Raw genomic sequence first — 19,430 nt, forward strand, 5'->3', positions numbered from 1 at the left:
CAGTAGGTGCTCAGCAGGTACTCAGAAGGTACTCAGTAGGTACTCACAGGAACCTCCCGACACCATTTTGCTGACGTCATGGAAAATTCCAGTCTCGGGGTGGCCGGGGAATATGGCTCAATATAACGCTATTATAGCTTCTACGGCTTATTTATCTATCACAATTGATCTAATGTGACATAATAAACAATATAAATAACAAAGAAATATGGTAAATACTCCAGAATGAATAATATATGGCATATTCCCAGAGCGCTTCATCGGGAATAATAGATTCCCATTCTCAGAGAGGGGCTTCCATTCTCTTTCTTTCACGTCCAGGGTCCTTATATTAAAGAAAATGAACATGGGTAACTATGATATACACTCGTAATGCAGTATAAGACAGAAAAATGTTATTTTGTCGCAAAAAAAAAAAATCGGTGGTCCGGCTGTTTGGCGGATTATCTCGGAAGTAAGTTATTCACATATATGAGCCACGAAATTCGTTAATAATAGCAGGAATGTAATGAAATTCACAGAGAACATAAAGGAAAGATTGTTTTACAAGCTAATGGTTTGCTTTTTGAGATATCATAATTTGTTTTTGATTTATGTGAGGGCAAAAGTCAGATATTTGGCTGATTTATCTCATTTGGGCATACCCAAAAACACTTCCCTGTTTTAATACTGCTTGTAGCTAGTTCTTGGATATCTGCACAAGGGGCGTGACACCAATTTCCACAAAAATGACAATTTACCCATGTGGAAGCCCGTTTGTTTGACTGACCACAGACTACACACAGCTTCATAATGATTTGAATGGTTGATTTACTGCAGTTCTACTAGCAACCTCTTGAATATTCTATTAATAACCTCCTTAAATGAAGCTCTAGCTATTTGTATTTCTGTTTCTAACTGTTTTTGTATATTGGACAGCTTACCGTCACGTTCCTGATTTATATTTAATGTTTGTGTTTATAAGGGCGCCTACAACCCCATCCGTTTACAGTCTGCTTTATTGTCCAACGAAACCGTTTGAAACCAGTCAAGGGTTCGGACCAGTCAAGGGTTCGGACCAGTCAAGGGTTCGGACCAGTCGATCTGATCTGATCAGTGGGTCACTTATTTAAAACATACTGGTCGGTGATTTGAGCTAACACATGAAGGATCTACTGGAAATTATCTACCCGAGTAATATGTGATTTGATTGATACAAAAGTATAACTTGCGTGTTGAAGAAACCGGTGACTGCTGGCAACTCCTACAATGACGAACGGTCGACCTCCACCCTTGTTTATCAATCGCTGTATCTAGCTTTTCTATTTTTTTTCCGTCTCCACCACAATAAATGCTATATTATCACTATAGTTGACTGGTGGAAATTTTGGAGGAAGGACGCTTTTTCTGTAGTGATAATTGCTTCTCGTTGTGTATATTGCGACCGCTGGTAACTACAGATTATATGAAATTCACAGTATACGTCTGGTATTTCAAGAAAAAAGAAACTAATGAAAGTCACTCCACTCCACTAAGTACCATTATAATTCTGGTTAGTTGCTACTACAACACTGTATTCTGCTATTCACTGGTATCACAAGATTATATGCGAGTACACTAGCAAGCCAGGAAGATTATTAAAAACAGCTGACCACTGTGGTAAGATTCTGGCGACTTCTGGCACCTGCCTCTATAGGCTTATCACTTCATTTACAAATTCACCTGTTTTCAAATGACACTTTAGCCTTTATCATCAATATACTAGGGAGCCACTGTAGTATACACTATACACTATGTATACTCAATGTTATCAGGGAGACTTTCTTTCCTGTGACACAAAGTTCAATTATTTTTTTTTCACACGGGACACAGGCCTATGATTCCCCTCTGGCAGTAAACTCTGCTAGGTAGTGCACACTAATTCTCCTTTTTTGACTCAGTATATAATGTTTTCCGCCCAAGATTGGTTCCAGGCGCTAGAGGGATGTATCGTATAGGATTGATGGCACAAATTAAAGTTCTAGCACGTAAGAGCGACCGTGAAAACACGAGAAAACCCGGAGCACAACTAGGCACGCTGACACGCTATGTCGTACACTAGGTGGTCATCGAGGACTGTCTAAGTTATTTCCATTGGGGTCCTTAATCTTGTCCCCCAGGATGCGACCCACACCCGTTGACTAACACCCAGGTACCTATTTGCTGCTAGGTGAACAGGACAACAGGTGAAAGGAAACGTGTCGAAATGTTTCCACCCGCCGGGAATCGAACCCGGGCCCTCCGTGTGTGAAGCGGGAGCTTTAGCCACCGGGCCACCAGGGGTGGTGACACCATAGAGCCACTAAACAAGGTGACACTAATGACCAGAACAGTGCTGCACCAACCTAATAGAAGAATCCTTCGTTTCTATATAGCATATTATATGTTAACAAAGTAAAATAAGCCTATATAGGGAAAAATCATTGATTTTGGTGATGTGATAGATGATTTTGATGATGTGATAGATGAGTTTGATGATGTGATACATGATTTTGTTATTATTAGAGATCAGTGGCCCGGTGGTCTGGTGGCTAAAGCTCCCGCTTCACACACGGAGGGCCCGGGTTCGATTCCCGGCGGGTGGAAATTCCGACACGTTTCCTTACACCTGTTGTCCTGTTCACCTAGCAGCAAATAGGTACCTGGGTGTTAGTCGACTTGTGTGGGTGGCATCCTGGGGGACAAGATTAAGGACCCCAATGGAAATAAGTTAGACAGTCCTCGATGACGCACTGACTTTCTTGGGTTATCCTGGGTGGCTAACCCTCCGGGGTTAAAAATCTGAACGAAATCTTATCTTATCTTATCTTAGGGCGACAAAATAATAATAATAATGGATAATGAAGCCGGGTTCGTTACGGTGTCAGCAGCAGCGGTCCTATAATCCTCAAACTGGACAGGATAGGAACCAGTCCTGTCAGTCATCACTTCCCAGAAACTTTCGGACTTTAGTAAGTAATTAAGTATATTTAGGCACAGGTAGACATAAGTACAGTCACCATACATAGTAACACATGTGTAAATTAACCAGGATAACCCCCCAAAAAATATTAACCGAAGCTGAAGAGTCCAAATATAAATAATAACCAGAAGTTTTACCTTTCTGTTGGGGACGGGTTTAGCGCTTCCCTTTGATAATACGTTTTCGTAAATTATCTGGAAAGTTTTTACCATTGGTGTATAATTTATTTTTTTCATAGTTATGTATTTTTTTGTGTACGGGAATAAGAAGTTTATCCAGGTAGAGATATACATAAATAATTACAAGAACATAATATATATTACCTGATGCAACTTATACAGACCATAGTTGACACCAGTGACATACTGCTATATAGAAAGTTACTTGGAATCTTGGTTCAGAGGACATCTACAAGACCTTCTTCACGGCTGCTGCAACTAACCCATCTCTTTGGGAAGGACCTACTTCCACTGGGGAATCCCGCCTACCAGTGACTGCCCTCGTCTGCTGCCCGTCCCATTCACTGACGCCTATAAAAAGCGCCAGTCTTCTTGCCTTTGCTCCAGACTCTCCTCCACCACGATGCTGTGAACACTAACTCCAAGGCCGAGGGACTGATTACCTCATCTTTTGTATATAGTTCTACTGTCTTCCTATTATGTCCTAGAATCTGTATTGATAAAGCCACTGGATGGCGAAACGTCTACTACAATAAAGATATCCAGATGTTGCACATGTGTCTTAACTTTCACAAAGTTACTTAGGTCAGTTTTGACCCAGGATGCCACCCACACCAGCCCACTAACACCCAGGATGCCACCCACACCAGTCCACTAACACCCAGGATGCCACCCACACCAGTCCACTAACACCCAGGATGCGACCCACACCAGTCCACTAACACCCAGGATGTGACCCACACCAGTCCACTAACACCCAGGATGCCACCCACACCAGTCCACTAACACCCAGGATGCGACCCACACCAGTCCACTAACACCCAGGATGCGACCCACACCAGTCCACTAACACCCAGGATGTGACCCACACCAGTCCACTAACACCCAGAATGTGACCCACACCAGTCCACTAACACCCAGGATGTGACCCACACCAGTCCACTAACACCCAGGATGCGACCCACACCAGTCCACTAACACCCAGAATGTGACCCACACCAGTCCACTAACACCCAGAATGTGACCCACACCAGTCCACTAACACCCAGAATGTGACCCACACCAGTCCACTAACACCCAGAATGTGACCCACACCAGTCCACTAACACCCAGGATGCCACCCACACCAGTCCACTAACACCCAGGATGTGACCCACACCAGTCCACTAACACCCAGAATGTGACCCACACCAGTCCACTAACACCCAGGATGTGACCCACACCAGTCCACTAACACCCAGGGTGTGACCCACACCAGTCCACTAACACCCACTATGTGACCCACACCAGTCCACTAACACCCAGGATGTGACCCACACCAGTCCACTAACACCCAGGGTGTGACCCACACCAGTCCACTAACACCAAGGGTGTGACCCACACCAGTCCACTAACACCCAGGGTGTGACCCACACCAGTCCACTAACACCCAGGATGTGACCCACACCAGTCCACTAACACCCAGGATGTGACCCACACCAGTCCACTAACACCCAGGATGTGACCCACACCAGTCCACTAACACCCAGGATGTGACCCACACCAGTCCACTAACACCCAGAATGTGACCCACACCAGTCCACTAACACCCATGATGTGACCCACACCAGTCCACTAACACCCAGGGTGTGACCCACACCAGTCCACTAACACCCAGGATGTGACCCACACCAGTCCACTAACACCCAGGATGTGACCCACACCAGTCCACTAACACCCAGGATGTGACCCACACCAGTCCACTAACACCAAGGGTGTGACCCACACCAGTCCACTAACACCCAGGGTGTGACCCACACCAGTCCACTAACACCCAGGATGTGACCCACACCAGTCCACTAACACCCAGGATGTGACCCACACCAGTCCACTAACACCCAGGATGTGACCCACACCAGTCCACTAACACCCAGGGTGTGACCCACACCAGTCCACTAACACCCAGGATGTGACCCACACCAGTCCACTAACACCCAGGATGTGACCCACACCAGTCCACTAACACCCAGAATGTGACCCACACCAGTCCACTAACACCCAGGATGTGACCCACACCAGTCCACTAACACCCAGGATGTGACCCACACCAGTCCACTAACACCCAGAATGTGACCCACACCAGTCCACTAACACCCAGAATGTGACCCACACCAACCCACTAACACCCAGGACGTGACCCACACCAGCCCACTAACACCCAGGATGTGACCCACACCAGTCCACTAACACCCAGGATGTGACCCACACCAGTCCACTAACACCCAGGATGTGACCCACACCAGCCCACTAACACCCAGGACGTGACCCACACCAGCCCACTAACACCCAGGACGTGACCCACACCAGTCCACTAACACCCAGGCTGTGACCCACACCAGTCCACTAACACCCAGGATGTGACCCACACCAGTCCACTAACACCCAGAATGTGACCCACAAGAGCCCACTAACACCCAGGACGTGACCCACACCAGTCCACTAACACCCAGGATGTGACCCACACCAGCCCACTAACACCCAGGACATGACCCACACCAGCCCACTAACACCCAGGCTGTGACCCACACCAGTCCACTAACACCCAGGCTGTGACCCACACCAGTCCACTAACACCCAGGATGTGACCCACACCAGTCCACTAACACCCAGAATGTGACCCACACCAGTCCACTAACACCCAGGACGTGACCCACACCAGTCCACTAACACCCAGAATGTGACCCACACCAGTCCACTAACACCCAGAATGTGACCCACACCAGTCCACTAACACCCAGAATGTGACCCACACCAGCCCACTAACACCCAGGATGTGACCCACACCAGCCCACTAGCACCCAGGATGTGACCCACACCAGCCCACTAACACCCAGGATGTGACTCACACCAGTCCACTAATACCCAGGATGTGACCCACACGAGTCCACTAACACCCAGAATGTGACCCACACCAGTCCACTAACACCCAGGATGTGACCCACACCAGTCCACTAACACCCAGAATGTGACCCACACCAGTCCACTAACACCCAGAATGTGACCCACACCAGCCCACTAACACCCAGGACGTGACCCACACCAGCCCACTAACACCCAGGACCTGACGCACACCAGCCCACTAACACCCAGGATGCGACCCACACCAGTCCACTAACACCCAGGATGCGACCCACACCAGTCCACTAACACCCAGGATGTGACCCACACCAGCCCACTAACACCCTGGATGTGACCCACACCAGCCTACTAACACCCAGGATGTGACCCACACCAGCCCACTAACACCCAGGATGTGACTCACACCAGTCCACTAACACCCAGGATGTGACCCACAGCAGCCCACTAACACCCAGGATATGACCCACACCAGCCCACTAACACCCAGGACATGACCCACACCAGCCCACTAACACCCAGGTACCTATTTTACTAATGGTGAACATAGTCCACCAAGATAGCACACAAAAAAGAGTGATTTCTTCTATAGCTAACATACATGTACCTATTACTGTAACATACAATGTAGAATATAACGAGGAAGGAACCCTGCAGCATGACCTGCTTCACAGCACTTCACTTTACAGCATTTTGGTAAAACAGTGGACCCCCGGTTAACAATGTTTTTTCATTCCAGAAGTATGTTCAGGTGCCAGTACTGACCGAATTTGTTCCGATAAGGAATATTGTGAAGTAGATTAATCCATTTCAGACCGTCAAACATACATGTACAAACGTACTTACATAAATACACTTACATAATTGGTCGCATTTACATAATTGGTCGCATTGAGAGGTGATCGTTATGCGGGGTTCCACTGTACAGCGGTTTTCAATAATACCTATTCTTAATTTATTCAGACTTCCTATAATAAATATATTAACTACTCACTATAAGCTAATGATGAAAATATTTCAAGTTAGGTTATGTGTGTACTGTTTATGCAGTTTTTTGGACCTTGCTATATTGCTCAGTTAATATATGATAGTGTAAATATTTTATCAAGCTTTTATATCTGTTTGGAAGTGAAAAAAAAAATGCTACTTCACTTTGCAGTGATTTTTCACCGTACAGCCATAGTCTGGAACCTCACTTGCTGTACAGGTCAGCCATCACTATTACGGCATCATTGGGACCTGTAGTGTGCCGGATTAGTGAGTTCGCCGATTACAGAGTGGTTAGGTTAGAATATATTTAATTAACTTATCAATAGAGACTTTCTGTTGCATCTTCCTCATTTTCATCACTGCTTTCTCCTACACTGGCTTGCTGCTGTGGATTTACAACCATCTGCACAATTTCTGACTCACTTTAAAGATGAAATTTGAAATTATGCTAGCTGAAATTAGTGCCGGACTCCTAATAGATCCGGATAACTGATTGCCAGATTAGTGATGGCTGTGACCTGTATAAGCGGGGCCCTCCTGTATGGTGCATAATTTGTGAAACGGTGAATCCTGTCTTACATCCAATATTGTTGCTGTTCTTGTTCCATCATTCCTTCAGGTACCAAGCTTCATTCCTACTGTATCACTAATTTTCTTTATTGAATTATTAAGTATAATATTACCTAAGTATATTCTTATTCTCATGTATTAGTAAAAATTATTTAATTTTAAGTCATCCTGATATAAATTGCATAATAAGGGGCTTTCTATAAAGTGGTTTCCATAAGACACCTGCTGTCCATGTTCACCCATCAGTAGAATAGGTACCTGGGTGTTAATGGACTGGTGTGGGTCACATCCTGGGACAAAATTGACCTAATTTGCCCTAAATGCTATGCATAACAAGGGGCTTTCTCTTTCTTTCTTCTTTTTTCAACACACCGGTGCTGTATAGTCCTTGTGGCTTAGCGCTTCTTTTTGATTATAATAATAATCAACACACCGGCCGTATCCCACCGAGGCAGGGTGGCTCACTGAGGCAGAGTGGCCCACCAAGGCAGGGTGGCCAACCGAGGCAGGGTGGCCCACCGAGGCAGAGTGGCCCACCAAGGCAGGGTGGCCCACCGAGGCAGGGTGGCCCACCAAGGCAGGGTGGCCCACTGAGGCAGGGTGGCCCACCAAGGCGGGGTGGCCAACTGAGGCGGGGCGGCCCAAAAGGAAAAACGAAAGTTTTTCCTTTTACATTTAGTAATATATACAGGAGAATGTTTACTAGCCCCTTGCTCCTGGCATTTTAGTCACCTCTTACGACACGCATGGCTTACGGAGGAAGAATTCTGTTCCACTTCCCCATGGAAAGGGACTTTCTACATAGTAGTATATCATTGATGTCAGCTACGGTCTGTATACCCTGTACATGTACTTACAGAAATAAATATTATTATTATTATTTAAGGTATTTTTTGGGGGCTGGATTTAAGCATAAGCTGAACAAGTTACAGCATGCACCCCCAGTCTCTCTCTTGTATTTTTAGCAGGCCTGATTCAAATATTGGGATGCTGTAAACCACGACCAATCATTCCTGGTTATATACATACGTATTTTATTATCTGAGAAATAGAGTAAATCTTTTATTTTTTGTTTGATTATGAATTCAAAATGGAAGGTAAGTGTAATATAGGAGAGGTCTAGGGATGTCAATTAAACAGAAGAAATGTTTTAGTGCTGGTTATGTCTACATTCTCTAGTTTAGACTTTCAATTGGATTTTTTTTTTAATTTGTGTAAAATTGGCCAAATTACTGACTGTTTGCTTAAACAATTTATATGGTAATTATAATATTTGAATAGATGTTTCTTATGCTTAGTCAATAGAACAGAAGGCAGCTAAGAATTTGGCCAAATGGAGTAATGGAATTGGCAGTAAAATAGGACTCAAAGTGGGCATAATCACCAAAGCATAAATTATACCTGCACCACTAACTTTGCATCTGTGTACTTCCATAAACTTTCCATCAAATTTTGTACCCTTTGTGTCATTGCTTTCAGAAAAAGATTCTCTACCCATGAGAGCAATATTAATTTTGGAGGGCTGGTTAGTGAAAAGATTAATATAATTTTCTTTATCACATTGGCTGTTACCCACCAAAGTAGAAGTGCCACCAATACCATATATTTAATGCACACTAATAATGAGTGACTGTTGCTCACAGCTCATTAAGATGCCAAGATCAAGATCAAGATCTAAAAAGAAGCAGAGTGGCAAGAAGTGGAAGGAAAGTAGTAAAGAGAACAATGTAGAAGTTAGTAACACTACTATTTCTGAAGTAAGAACAACAGCGGGTGTCATCTATGAGGTGTCAACAGTGGGTGCCAACAGTGAGGTGCCACCTTCCCCTCTGCCACTGTCTGGCCAGCCTGGTTCACCCTTGGAAACTGAGGCACTTGTTACTTGCAAAGTTGACTATAATTCAAGCTCTGAGGTAAGATTTGAGAGTCATTGATGACTATTATAGCACTATCTTCCTTCAAGAGGGTTAGAAGACTTTTTTACACTAATGGGCATTTTACCAAGGGAATTGGCACTCATCAAACCTAATTACAGTGGTATCTCGGGATACAAAATTAATTCGTTCCAGAAGGCTGTTCGAGTGCCGATACTGAACGAATTTGCTCCCATAAGGAATAGTGGAAATTAGATTAATCCATTTCAGACCCCCAAAAATACACTTACAAAAGCACTTACATAAATACACCTACATAATTGTTCGAGTTTTGAGCTGTTTGTATCCCAAGGTACCACTGTATCTCCCATTACCCAGGCACTATAGATCATTAGCTTAGAGTGTGTGTGACTGTGCAAGTGACACAAGCTGTTTTAGGACATTTAGAGGACATTTTGTTCACCAGGGGCTTTAATAATCTAATGTAGAGAACAGGAAGGACAGAATGTATATACAGTAGGGCCTCCATATCCGTGGATTCAGTATCCAAGATTTCAGTTATCCATGGTTTACTTTGGCCCAAGATAACCCTTAATTTTGCATAATAATGGCCCCAAAGCACAAATGTAGAGAAGTTGGCAGTTCTTCAAAGCCTAAGAGAAGCTGTGAAATACTTCATCAGTGAAAAAGTATTAATTCTAGACTTATTTTGCATAATTTATCAATTAAACTTTATCATAGGTATGCATGTAAGGGAAAAATGACATATATATCCCCTGAGGATGCAGTGTTGTGGAAATAGTGTTGTGTACATACTGTACAGTGGTACCTTGAATTTCAAACAGCTCCCAACTCGAACAGTTATGTAAGTGCATTTTTGCAAGTGCTTTTGTAAGTGTATTTTTGGGGGTCTGAAACGGACTAATCTAATTTACATTATTCTTTATGGGAACAAATTTGTTCAGTATCGGCACTCGAACAGCCTTCTGGAATGAATTAAGTTCGTAACTCAAGGTACCACTGTAATTTCCTGTATATAAGGTGCATGACAGAAATATCATAATGATAAATCAGCAGTTACATTTACGGGTTAATTACCCTTTTACTTTATCCTAAAGTGTAACCCAAAGCCTACCCTTGATCCTGACCTTGAGCATTTAAGGCACGGGCTGATTCAAAACTTTGTGGGAAAAGAGGCACATCTTGTATGCCAGAAAATACAGTAACTGCATTCTTCTTTGAGGAAAATACTACGATGACTTCTTGGTGGATAGTTTTTTTTTTACATTAACCCTTAAGCTGTCCAAACGTAGATCTACGTTTGCTCTCATAGCGCTCCGAACATAGATCTACTTTTTTTTTTTACATTGTTTCTTATGGAGAAAATCAAGGTTGGAGCACTACACACGCAAACGTAGATCTACGTTTGGACAGTTTAAGGGTTAAAACAACTTTAATCTAGAACTTTGAGCACTATATCATTTTAGGCTGAATCTAAGTGGTATATTACTAAAAATAGTAAATGAAACTATAGGTTGTGGAAGAAACTTGAACTTAAAATTTAACACAAGAATTCTGCATTAGAATAATCACTGAATCTTTTCAGGTTAGCACGTCAAACGCCCAGCTGAAGCAGCACTTGATAGAGCACCATTGCTCACTAGTGGAAGAGAAAGCTGGACTTTCAACCTATGAGATAAAGACTAAAGATCTTCACAAGGACGAGGACCACAAGATACAAGTTATGACCATTGGACCTGAGAATAAGGAAGCCATCAATTCAGTTCTCCTGCTGGGGGAGACAGGTGCCGGGAAGACTCGTGCCATCGATGCCATGATCAACTTCCTCTTTGGTGTCAACTTTGAAGATAATTTTAGGTTTCAGTTAAAAGACCAAGTTGACAGTGATGATCTTCTTGTAGTAGAGAGTCAGACAGAGTATGTCACTGCCTACATTATCTATCATCAAGAAGGAATGCCTCTACAGTGTAATTATATGTTGATAGACACACCTGGGTTTGGCGACACCAGAGAAAATTATGAGAAAATCGCCATAGAGAGAATGACTCATTTCCTGACAAATGACTATGGTATTGATGATCTTAACTGTGTTGCTTTAGTAGCCAAAGCAAATCAAAACAGGATATCAGCACATCACAAACAGATGCTAGAAGAAATAACCTCAGTTCTAGGGAGTAATATTGGTGACATAACACAGCTTCTGGCTACATTTGCTTCAGATGGGACTGCTTCAGTTGGTGATGTGATGAGACATGAAGAAGTACCCTTTGTTAATATATACCAACTTGACAACATGCCTCTGTATGTGTCACGTAATGATGACTCCATTGGCTTCATCATTTCATGCTTGCAGCCTAGATGGGCATCTATGGTGAAAGAATATGACAGGTTTTTTAAAGATCTGCACAAATTTTCCCCAGTAAATGTAAAACAGACAAGAGACCTTTTGATGGAGAAGAAACTCTTGGAGGAGGTAAAAAGGTCTCTGATGAGAAATGTGCAGTATGCTTCTGCTCTTGACAACACAGTCAGGGAAGACAAGGATTCACTAAAGGACATGAAGATTGAACTAAATGGCATTAAATATATCCATTTAGAAGAAAGAAAAGAAACAATATTGGAATACAGTGAAGATAACTATCACTTCCACAACTGTAAGAAATGTAAAAAAACATGTTCAAAGCCTCATAAAAACATAGGTGCTGGAGAAATTGTTGGGAAGGCTTGCATAGCAGGAATTTCTACAGCAGCTACTGCTGCACCACTTACAAAGAAGCTTGGAGCTCCTTTGGCAGTATCTGTGGTAACTGCTGTATGTACTGGAATAGCATCAGTAGCAGCAACTGCATGTGAATTGGGTATTTGCTCAAAGTTTCCTTTAAGTGGTCACTGCATTAAGTGTGGTCATAGAATTGCACAACACAAACGAGAAGATGCACAATATATTTTAATGGATAAAACTGAAGAAGTAATTGACGAGTCTTTGAAATATGATTACGATACAAAAGCAAAAGAGATTACCCAGTTAGAGGAAGAGATACAACAGAAGGAAAAGACCTTGAATCAACACAGGAAAGATCTTTGGGATGACACCAAGGCTCTGGTGCAGCACGCTAGAAAGATATCAAGCCTGAGACACCGCAACTTGAACCCAGAGTTGCTGATAGATGAATTTATCATGTTAGAAAAGGAGGATGTGAATATTGTGCACCTCCTGAAGAAAGTAAAGGAGGAGGTTGCTGCAATGACCAGGCAACAAATTGGTGAGGAAGGTAGTTGGTAAAGCCGCAGTGAATAAGGTAGTGACTATAATGTCATTCAGGAACATAATCACTACAAAGGCAACAAAAATTGTTGCTACACTGCCAGTAAAGGTGGTAGTCACTCTGTTGATGGAGAAAGCTGTCATACTGACAGTAGGGGACCTACAGGTGCTCTTCAACTTATAATGAGGTTCCGTTCCGATGAACCCACCGCAAGATGAAAATATTGCAAGTTTAATATGAATATTTTTTTTTCAACAAACCGGCTGTATCCAACCAAGGCAGGGTGGCCCAAAAAGAAAAACTTAAGTTTTTCTTTTTAAATTTAGTAATTTGAACAGGAGAAGGGGTTACTAGCCCCATGCTCCAGGCATTTTAGTCGCCTCTTACAACATGCATGGCTTACGGAGGAAGAATTCTGTTCCACTTCCCCATGGGGAGAAGAGGAAATAAACAAGAACAAGAACTAGAAAGAAAATAGAAGAAAACCCAGAGGAGTATGTATATATATGCTTGTACATGTATGTGTAGTGTGACCTAAGTGTAAGAAGAAGTAGCAAGACGTACCTGAAATCTTGCATGTTTATGAGACAGAAAAAAGACACCAGCAATCCTACCATCATGTAAAACAAATGCAGGCTTTTGTTTTACACTCACTTTGTAGGATGGTAGTAACTTCCTGGGCGGTTGCTGTCTACCAACCTACTACCTAGATGTATTTTAATATAGTACAGATATTATTCCTCTAGGTAATAGGTTGGTAGACAGCAACCACCCAGGGAGGTACTACTGTCCTGCCAAGTGAGTGCAAAACGAAAGCCTGTAATTGTTTTACATGATGGTAGGATTGCTGGTGTCCATTTTTCTGTCTCGTGAACATGCAAGGTTTCAGGTAAGTTTTGCTACTTCTACTTACACTTAGGTCACACTACACATACATGTACAAGCATATATATACACACCCCTCTGGGTTTTTTTCTATTTTCTTACTAGTTCTTGTTCTTGTTTATTTCCTCTTATCTCCATGAGGAAGTGAAACAGAATTCTTCCTCTGTAAGCTATGAGTGTTTTAAGAGGCAACTAAAATGCCGGGAGCAAGGGGCTAGTAACCCCTTCTCCTGTATAAATTACTAAATTTAAAAAGAGAAACTTTCGTTTTTCTTTTTGGGCCACCTCGCCTCGGTGGGATACGGCCGGTTTGTTGAAAGAAGAAAGAGATATTATTCTTGATTATTTTTATATGCATTTATATATATATGTACATTATACTGCTGTTTACTAAACTCAATTTTGAGACTTTCAGATACATTATAGAATATTTATAGATATGAATAATTTACATAGTAATTTGTACAGGTGGGCTTCACTTTACAGCATTTTGCTTATACAGTTGATTTTCAGTTATACCCATTCTTCATTTATTCAGACTTCCTACAGTAAATATGTTCACCACTTACTATAAGCTAAGAATGAAAATATTTCTATGCATAAATATTTATATGCATTAGTGTAATTTATATGCATTATTGATGCCTATCTGTATTGCTTAGTTAATATATGATAGTGTAAACATGTTATCAGGCTTTTATATGCAGTTGAAAGTGAAAAAAAAGACTGATTCACTTTACAGCAGTAGTTTGGAACTTAACCTGCTGTATAATCTGGGCCTTCCTGTATGTCTTTTAAGAAGAGCAAGTTCAGGGCTCTCAATTCATCTTCGTGTACAGTGGATTAATTTTGTCATTCTTTTCTGCATATTCTCCAGTTCATTTATATTTATTGTGTAGTATGGAAGCCAAAGCTGAACTGCATAATCTAAGTGAGGAAATACTATTGATATACAAACCTGTAGAATAACATTCAGACTCCTGCTACTTCTGTATTTCTTGATGTAAAATGGGACAGGTGGAGATATATTGCAGTTTTTGAACTGTAGTGTATGTATGTCTCTGGCAAGACAGTGATGGAGTGAGTGATGATGAAAGTGTTTCTTCTTTTTTTGGGTCATCTTGCCTTGGTGGGAAATGGCCCATGTGTTAAAAAAAAGAAATGGAAATGTAGTTTGTTAACCTTATTGTACATGCTTAGGCATTGCTGTCTTGGCTTCAGGTTTTTGCTGACCATGACTCCCATGTCTCTCTGTATGATCAAGCTCTACATCACCTGGTTTATAAATGCCAAGGTTATTTTTATTTTTGAGGAGTAGGACTTTGCATTTTTTCCACACTGAACTGTGCCATTTGTCTAGACCTTTCTGAAATTCATTGGGATCCTCCGAATCCACTACGTGGCTAACTTTTGTGTTGTCAGCAAATTGACTAGTTATATTTTTTTATTAACACATCGGCCGTTTCATCCCAAGGTAATGTGGCCTGAAAAAGAAGAAACACTTTCATCATCACTTATTCCATAACTGTCTGTAAAGAGGTGTACTAACACTACAGTTTAAAAACTGCTGATATCTCTACTTCTTCAGAGTGCAGGCACTTTACTGCCTCCAGGACAAGTCTGGTTAATTGAACTTATGTTGCTGCTTATTCTCTGTTCAAGGTTATTAGTAGGTAAATAAGTTTATTTAGATACAGGTACACATAAGTAGAATCATGCATAGTGTAACCTGCCCACCAGGATAACCCGAAAAAAGTCAGACAAAGTGACATATCCATTGGGGACCTTTGTCATTAATGTTGTTTATGAGTAACAAGGGGCCCAAAACAAATCTTTGTGCAGTGCCTCTTGTGACAATCTCTATTCCGATTTCACTCCAGGTATGCAAGCACTTTGCTTCCCATTAGTGGGCCAGGTCTCAATCCTTTTATACCATGTGCTGGCACTTCCTTGAATAGTCTTCTATATGGAACTCTCATCAGAAGCCTTACTGTATTCAAAATATACAATACAGGAGGGCCCTTCATAAACTGCACCTCTTTTCAGTGTTCCATGTTTTTGTTGGCTTTCAATTGAGCCATTGTTCATTGTGTTTGGTGCTGGCTGTCTTCAAGACTCCTTGGCTATCCTCAAGAGGGAGCTGGATATACACACACAGTCAGTACCTGACCAGCCAGGCTGTGGTTTGTATGTTGGTTGAAATGCAGCCAGCAGTAACATCCTGGTTGATCAGGTCCTGATCCACCACAAGTCCTGGTCATGGACTGGACTGCGGGGGCATTGACCCCCAGAACACCCTCCAGGTATGCAGGTTAAGAGGATGGGATGGTTTAACTCTTTCAGGTTAAGTCTTTCCACTTGACTATCACACATGACTTCTTGTACCAGAATGTTAACAAAATTTTGATATTCATGTTGTAATTTCATGGTGTTTATGATGTAATTTTTGGTTATGTTGTAATTGTTGTTGTTCATGGTTAACAGCAGTGATTATATTATAGTAGTATATTAACATTATGTTTTAATAGAACTCCTTTGTATAATTTTAGTGCTTGTACTGTTATGTATTTTATGCCATATAAAATACATCTTTGCATTTGATTTTCTATAATTTTATGAGTTTAAATGTACATTATTATACATGTAGTCTACAGTTACCAGAATTACTGTACTTGGGTTGTTTAAGACACATGGTGCTTTATATAGACTCACTTGTTTGGGTAAAAAGTGATAACTTATATAACCGACAATCCAGTTATTGTCAGCAACACATTTGTACAACAATTGAGTATGTATTTGATATTGTTATTTGATATTGTATTTTATTGTATTTATTTGGAGTATTTGATATTGTTTTACTGTCACCTTTGAACCATTTATAACATTTTTAGTACAGTGGACCCCCGCATAACGATTACCTCCGAATGCGACCAATTATGTAAGTGTATTTATGTAAGTGCGTTTGTACGTGTATGTTTGGGGGTCTGAAATGGACTAATCTACTTCACAATATTTCTTATGGGAACAAATTCGGTTAGTAATGGCACCTGAACATACTTCTGGAGTGAAAAAAAATCGTTAACCGGGGGTCCACTGTATATTTTTATATGTTTATACAGTAGTGTACTGTATATTATAATAAACAGAATAGAGGAAATCAGCTCTAATATGCATTATTTAGGTATGTATACTGGTCAGAGAGCCCATCGTAAATCTGAGTCGTTGGTAAACTAGTACGTCACTAAGTGAGGAGAGGCTGTATATGGAGGGCCTTTCATGTTCACCAGCTTTTTTTTGTGTTCCATGTTTTCATTGGCTTCAAACTGAGCCATTGTTCATTATGTTCCACCCACTGGCGAGTGTCACCAGTGGGTAGAACAACAGCTCAATTGAAAGCCAACAAAATCATGGTGTGCTGAAAATAGGTGCTGTGTATGTGGAGTCCCTCCTCCATAGGGAATGAATAAGACATGTGCAACACTGGGTAGTTTTGTAATGAAGACATTTTCCCAACCAGCGACTTTATTAATTTAATACAGAGGTTTGTTGAAGGTTGGTATTGGCAAAATGTTTTCAGGTTCGAGGAATAAGGTCAGCAAACACCAGAGTACACACAAGTCTTCTTTTCTAATATACCCTGTCATTGTCACTTGGTTGCTAGCTGGAACACCTGAGAGGTGGAAGACATGTGGTTGTCATAGTTTGGGTTGCTATTAGGGATGTTTTCAGTGTCATTTTAGTACATGAATATTATGCTCTTTGATCTTGGTCCTCATCACTGTTCTGAGCAGTAGTTTCTTCCAAAGAGCCAAGAATGCAGTTACTCCTCCTTGGAGTGAGTATTTCACAATGGCACGACATTGTATACAATGTACTGACTTCCACTAACTCCCACAATACCCCCACATATGAGGATTTTTTCCATATTGTGCACACCCATAGTGCAGACATTTTCTTTGATGTAGGCATTACCCAATCGATCGTGTTAATTTGGAAGAGACATCAGGTCAGTGGTAAATTAGTGAGGTCACCTGACCATTCTTGCTGGAATAGCAAAGAGGTTGGCCAGCACTCTCAAAATGTTGAAATGTGGTCAAGGCAGCCCCTAGACAATTCCTTTTCTGCCTGGCTGGCTTATCCCCACTTCAGCAGATAGCCAAGCGAACCATAGTAAATGAATTTACGGCATTCCAGCATCTTTCTTCCCTTTTATAGACAAAATCTATTGTGCTCTCTCTAGCCTTGACAGGATTAACTAATAAGAAGCTCTTATGTTGCACAAGTATATTATTGGGGTATATACACATTAGGTTTCTATAGACAACAGAAACCTAGAGTATATATCAAATTTTGCGCATATATATATACACCTACAATCCGACTTACGACCGAGTTTGGTTCCGAGAAACCGGTTGTAAGTCGAAATGGTCGTAAGTCGAACTTTACTACTGAATATCAACAAAACATTTTTGTAATGTTTACCTGGAGAGAGTTTCGGGGGTCAACGCCCCCGCGGCCCGGTCTGTGACCAGGCCTCCTGGTGGATCAGCGCCTGATCAACCAGGCTGTTGCTGCTGGCTGCACGCAAACCAACATACGAGCCACAGCCCGGCTGATCAGGAACTGACTGACTTTATTTTATTGTTTTATTTTGGTATTTAAGTTTTACTTTACTTTTTATGTTGTTAGTACTGTATTTTATACTGTAAGGTTTAGGATAAACACTGTGTACAACACAAATAGTTGTTTATTTCCCAGAAATTTGGCATAAAAAACACGGTCGTAAGTCGAGTGGTCGTAATTCGAGCAGGTCGTAAGTCAGATGGTAGGTGTGTGTGTGTGTATCTATATATATATCTATATATATATATATATATATATATATATATATATATATATATATATATATATATATATATATATATATATATATATATATATATATATATATATATATATATATATATACACGTTATATGTATGTTTATACACTGTTTATATACTGTAATTGTATTTTTGAAGATGTGATGCATAATGATCATCAGTAAACATAATCGTTGAACATTTTGTGTTTCTGTATCATAAATATTGAATGCATCAGAAATATGAAAGTTGAATTATTATTGTTATTTTCAAGGGAAGGTGCTAAACCCATGGGGGTCATTTGGATCCTGGGAAAATAAGAGGCAATTAGGGTTAATCCAAGAAGAGGTCAGGTCACATTCCTCAAATCAAGAGTCCCTTATCAGTATCCAGGCACCTCCCTTACCTGGAGTATACGTGGAGAGGGTTTCGGGGGTCAGCGCCCCCATGGCTCAGTCTGAGACCAGGCCTCGTGGTGGATCAGGGTCTGATCAACCAGGTTGTACTGCTGGCCGCACGCAAACAGATGTATGAACCACAGCAAGGCTTGTCAGGTACTAACTTTAGGTGCCTGTCCAGTGCCTTCCTGAAGACAGCCAGGGGTCTATTGGTAATCCACCTTATGTATGCTGGGAGGCAGTTGAACAGTCTTGGGCCCCGGACACTTATTGTGTTGTGTCTCAGTGTGCTCATGGCGCCCCTGCTTTTCATTGGGGGAATGTTACATCTCCTGCCGAGTCTTTTGCTTTCATATGGAGTGATTTTTCATGTGCAAGTTTGGTACTAGTCCCTCTAGGATTTTCAAAGTGTATAGTATTATCATGTATATCTCTCGCCTGCATTCCAGGGAATACAAATCAAGGGCCTTCAACTGTTCCCAGTAATTTAGCTGCTTCATCATACTTAT

General features: G+C 41.6%; 1 protein-coding gene across 1 annotated transcript; it reads left to right on the forward strand.

The window, feature by feature from the left end:
* The first annotated feature begins 2,834 nt into the window (after positions 1-2,834).
* LOC128687101 (uncharacterized) lies at positions 2,835-18,724 on the forward strand. The gene is made up of 3 exons (XM_053774446.2): positions 2,835-2,969; positions 9,258-9,527; positions 11,095-18,724. The coding sequence occupies exons 1-3, from the start codon at positions 2,859-2,861 to the stop codon at positions 12,790-12,792; spliced, it is 2,079 nt and encodes a 692-aa protein (XP_053630421.2). The 5' UTR covers positions 2,835-2,858; the 3' UTR covers positions 12,793-18,724.
* The last annotated feature ends 706 nt before the right edge of the window (positions 18,725-19,430 follow it).

This window comes from Cherax quadricarinatus, chromosome 62 (assembly GCF_038502225.1).
Source record: "Cherax quadricarinatus isolate ZL_2023a chromosome 62, ASM3850222v1, whole genome shotgun sequence".
In the NCBI taxonomy this organism is placed as follows: Eukaryota; Metazoa; Arthropoda; class Malacostraca; order Decapoda; family Parastacidae; genus Cherax; species Cherax quadricarinatus.

Coding starts and splice junctions, on each gene's coding strand:
- LOC128687101 (XM_053774446.2), top strand. CDS start 2,859: ATGAAGCCGGGTTCGTTACGGTGTCAGCAGCAGCGGTCCTATAATCCT. Junction 2,970..9,257: donor CCAGAAACTTTCGGACTTTA/GTAAGTAATTAA, acceptor TGTTGCTCACAG/CTCATTAAGATGCCAAGATC. Junction 9,528..11,094: donor ACTATAATTCAAGCTCTGAG/GTAAGATTTGAG, acceptor GAATCTTTTCAG/GTTAGCACGTCAAACGCCCA.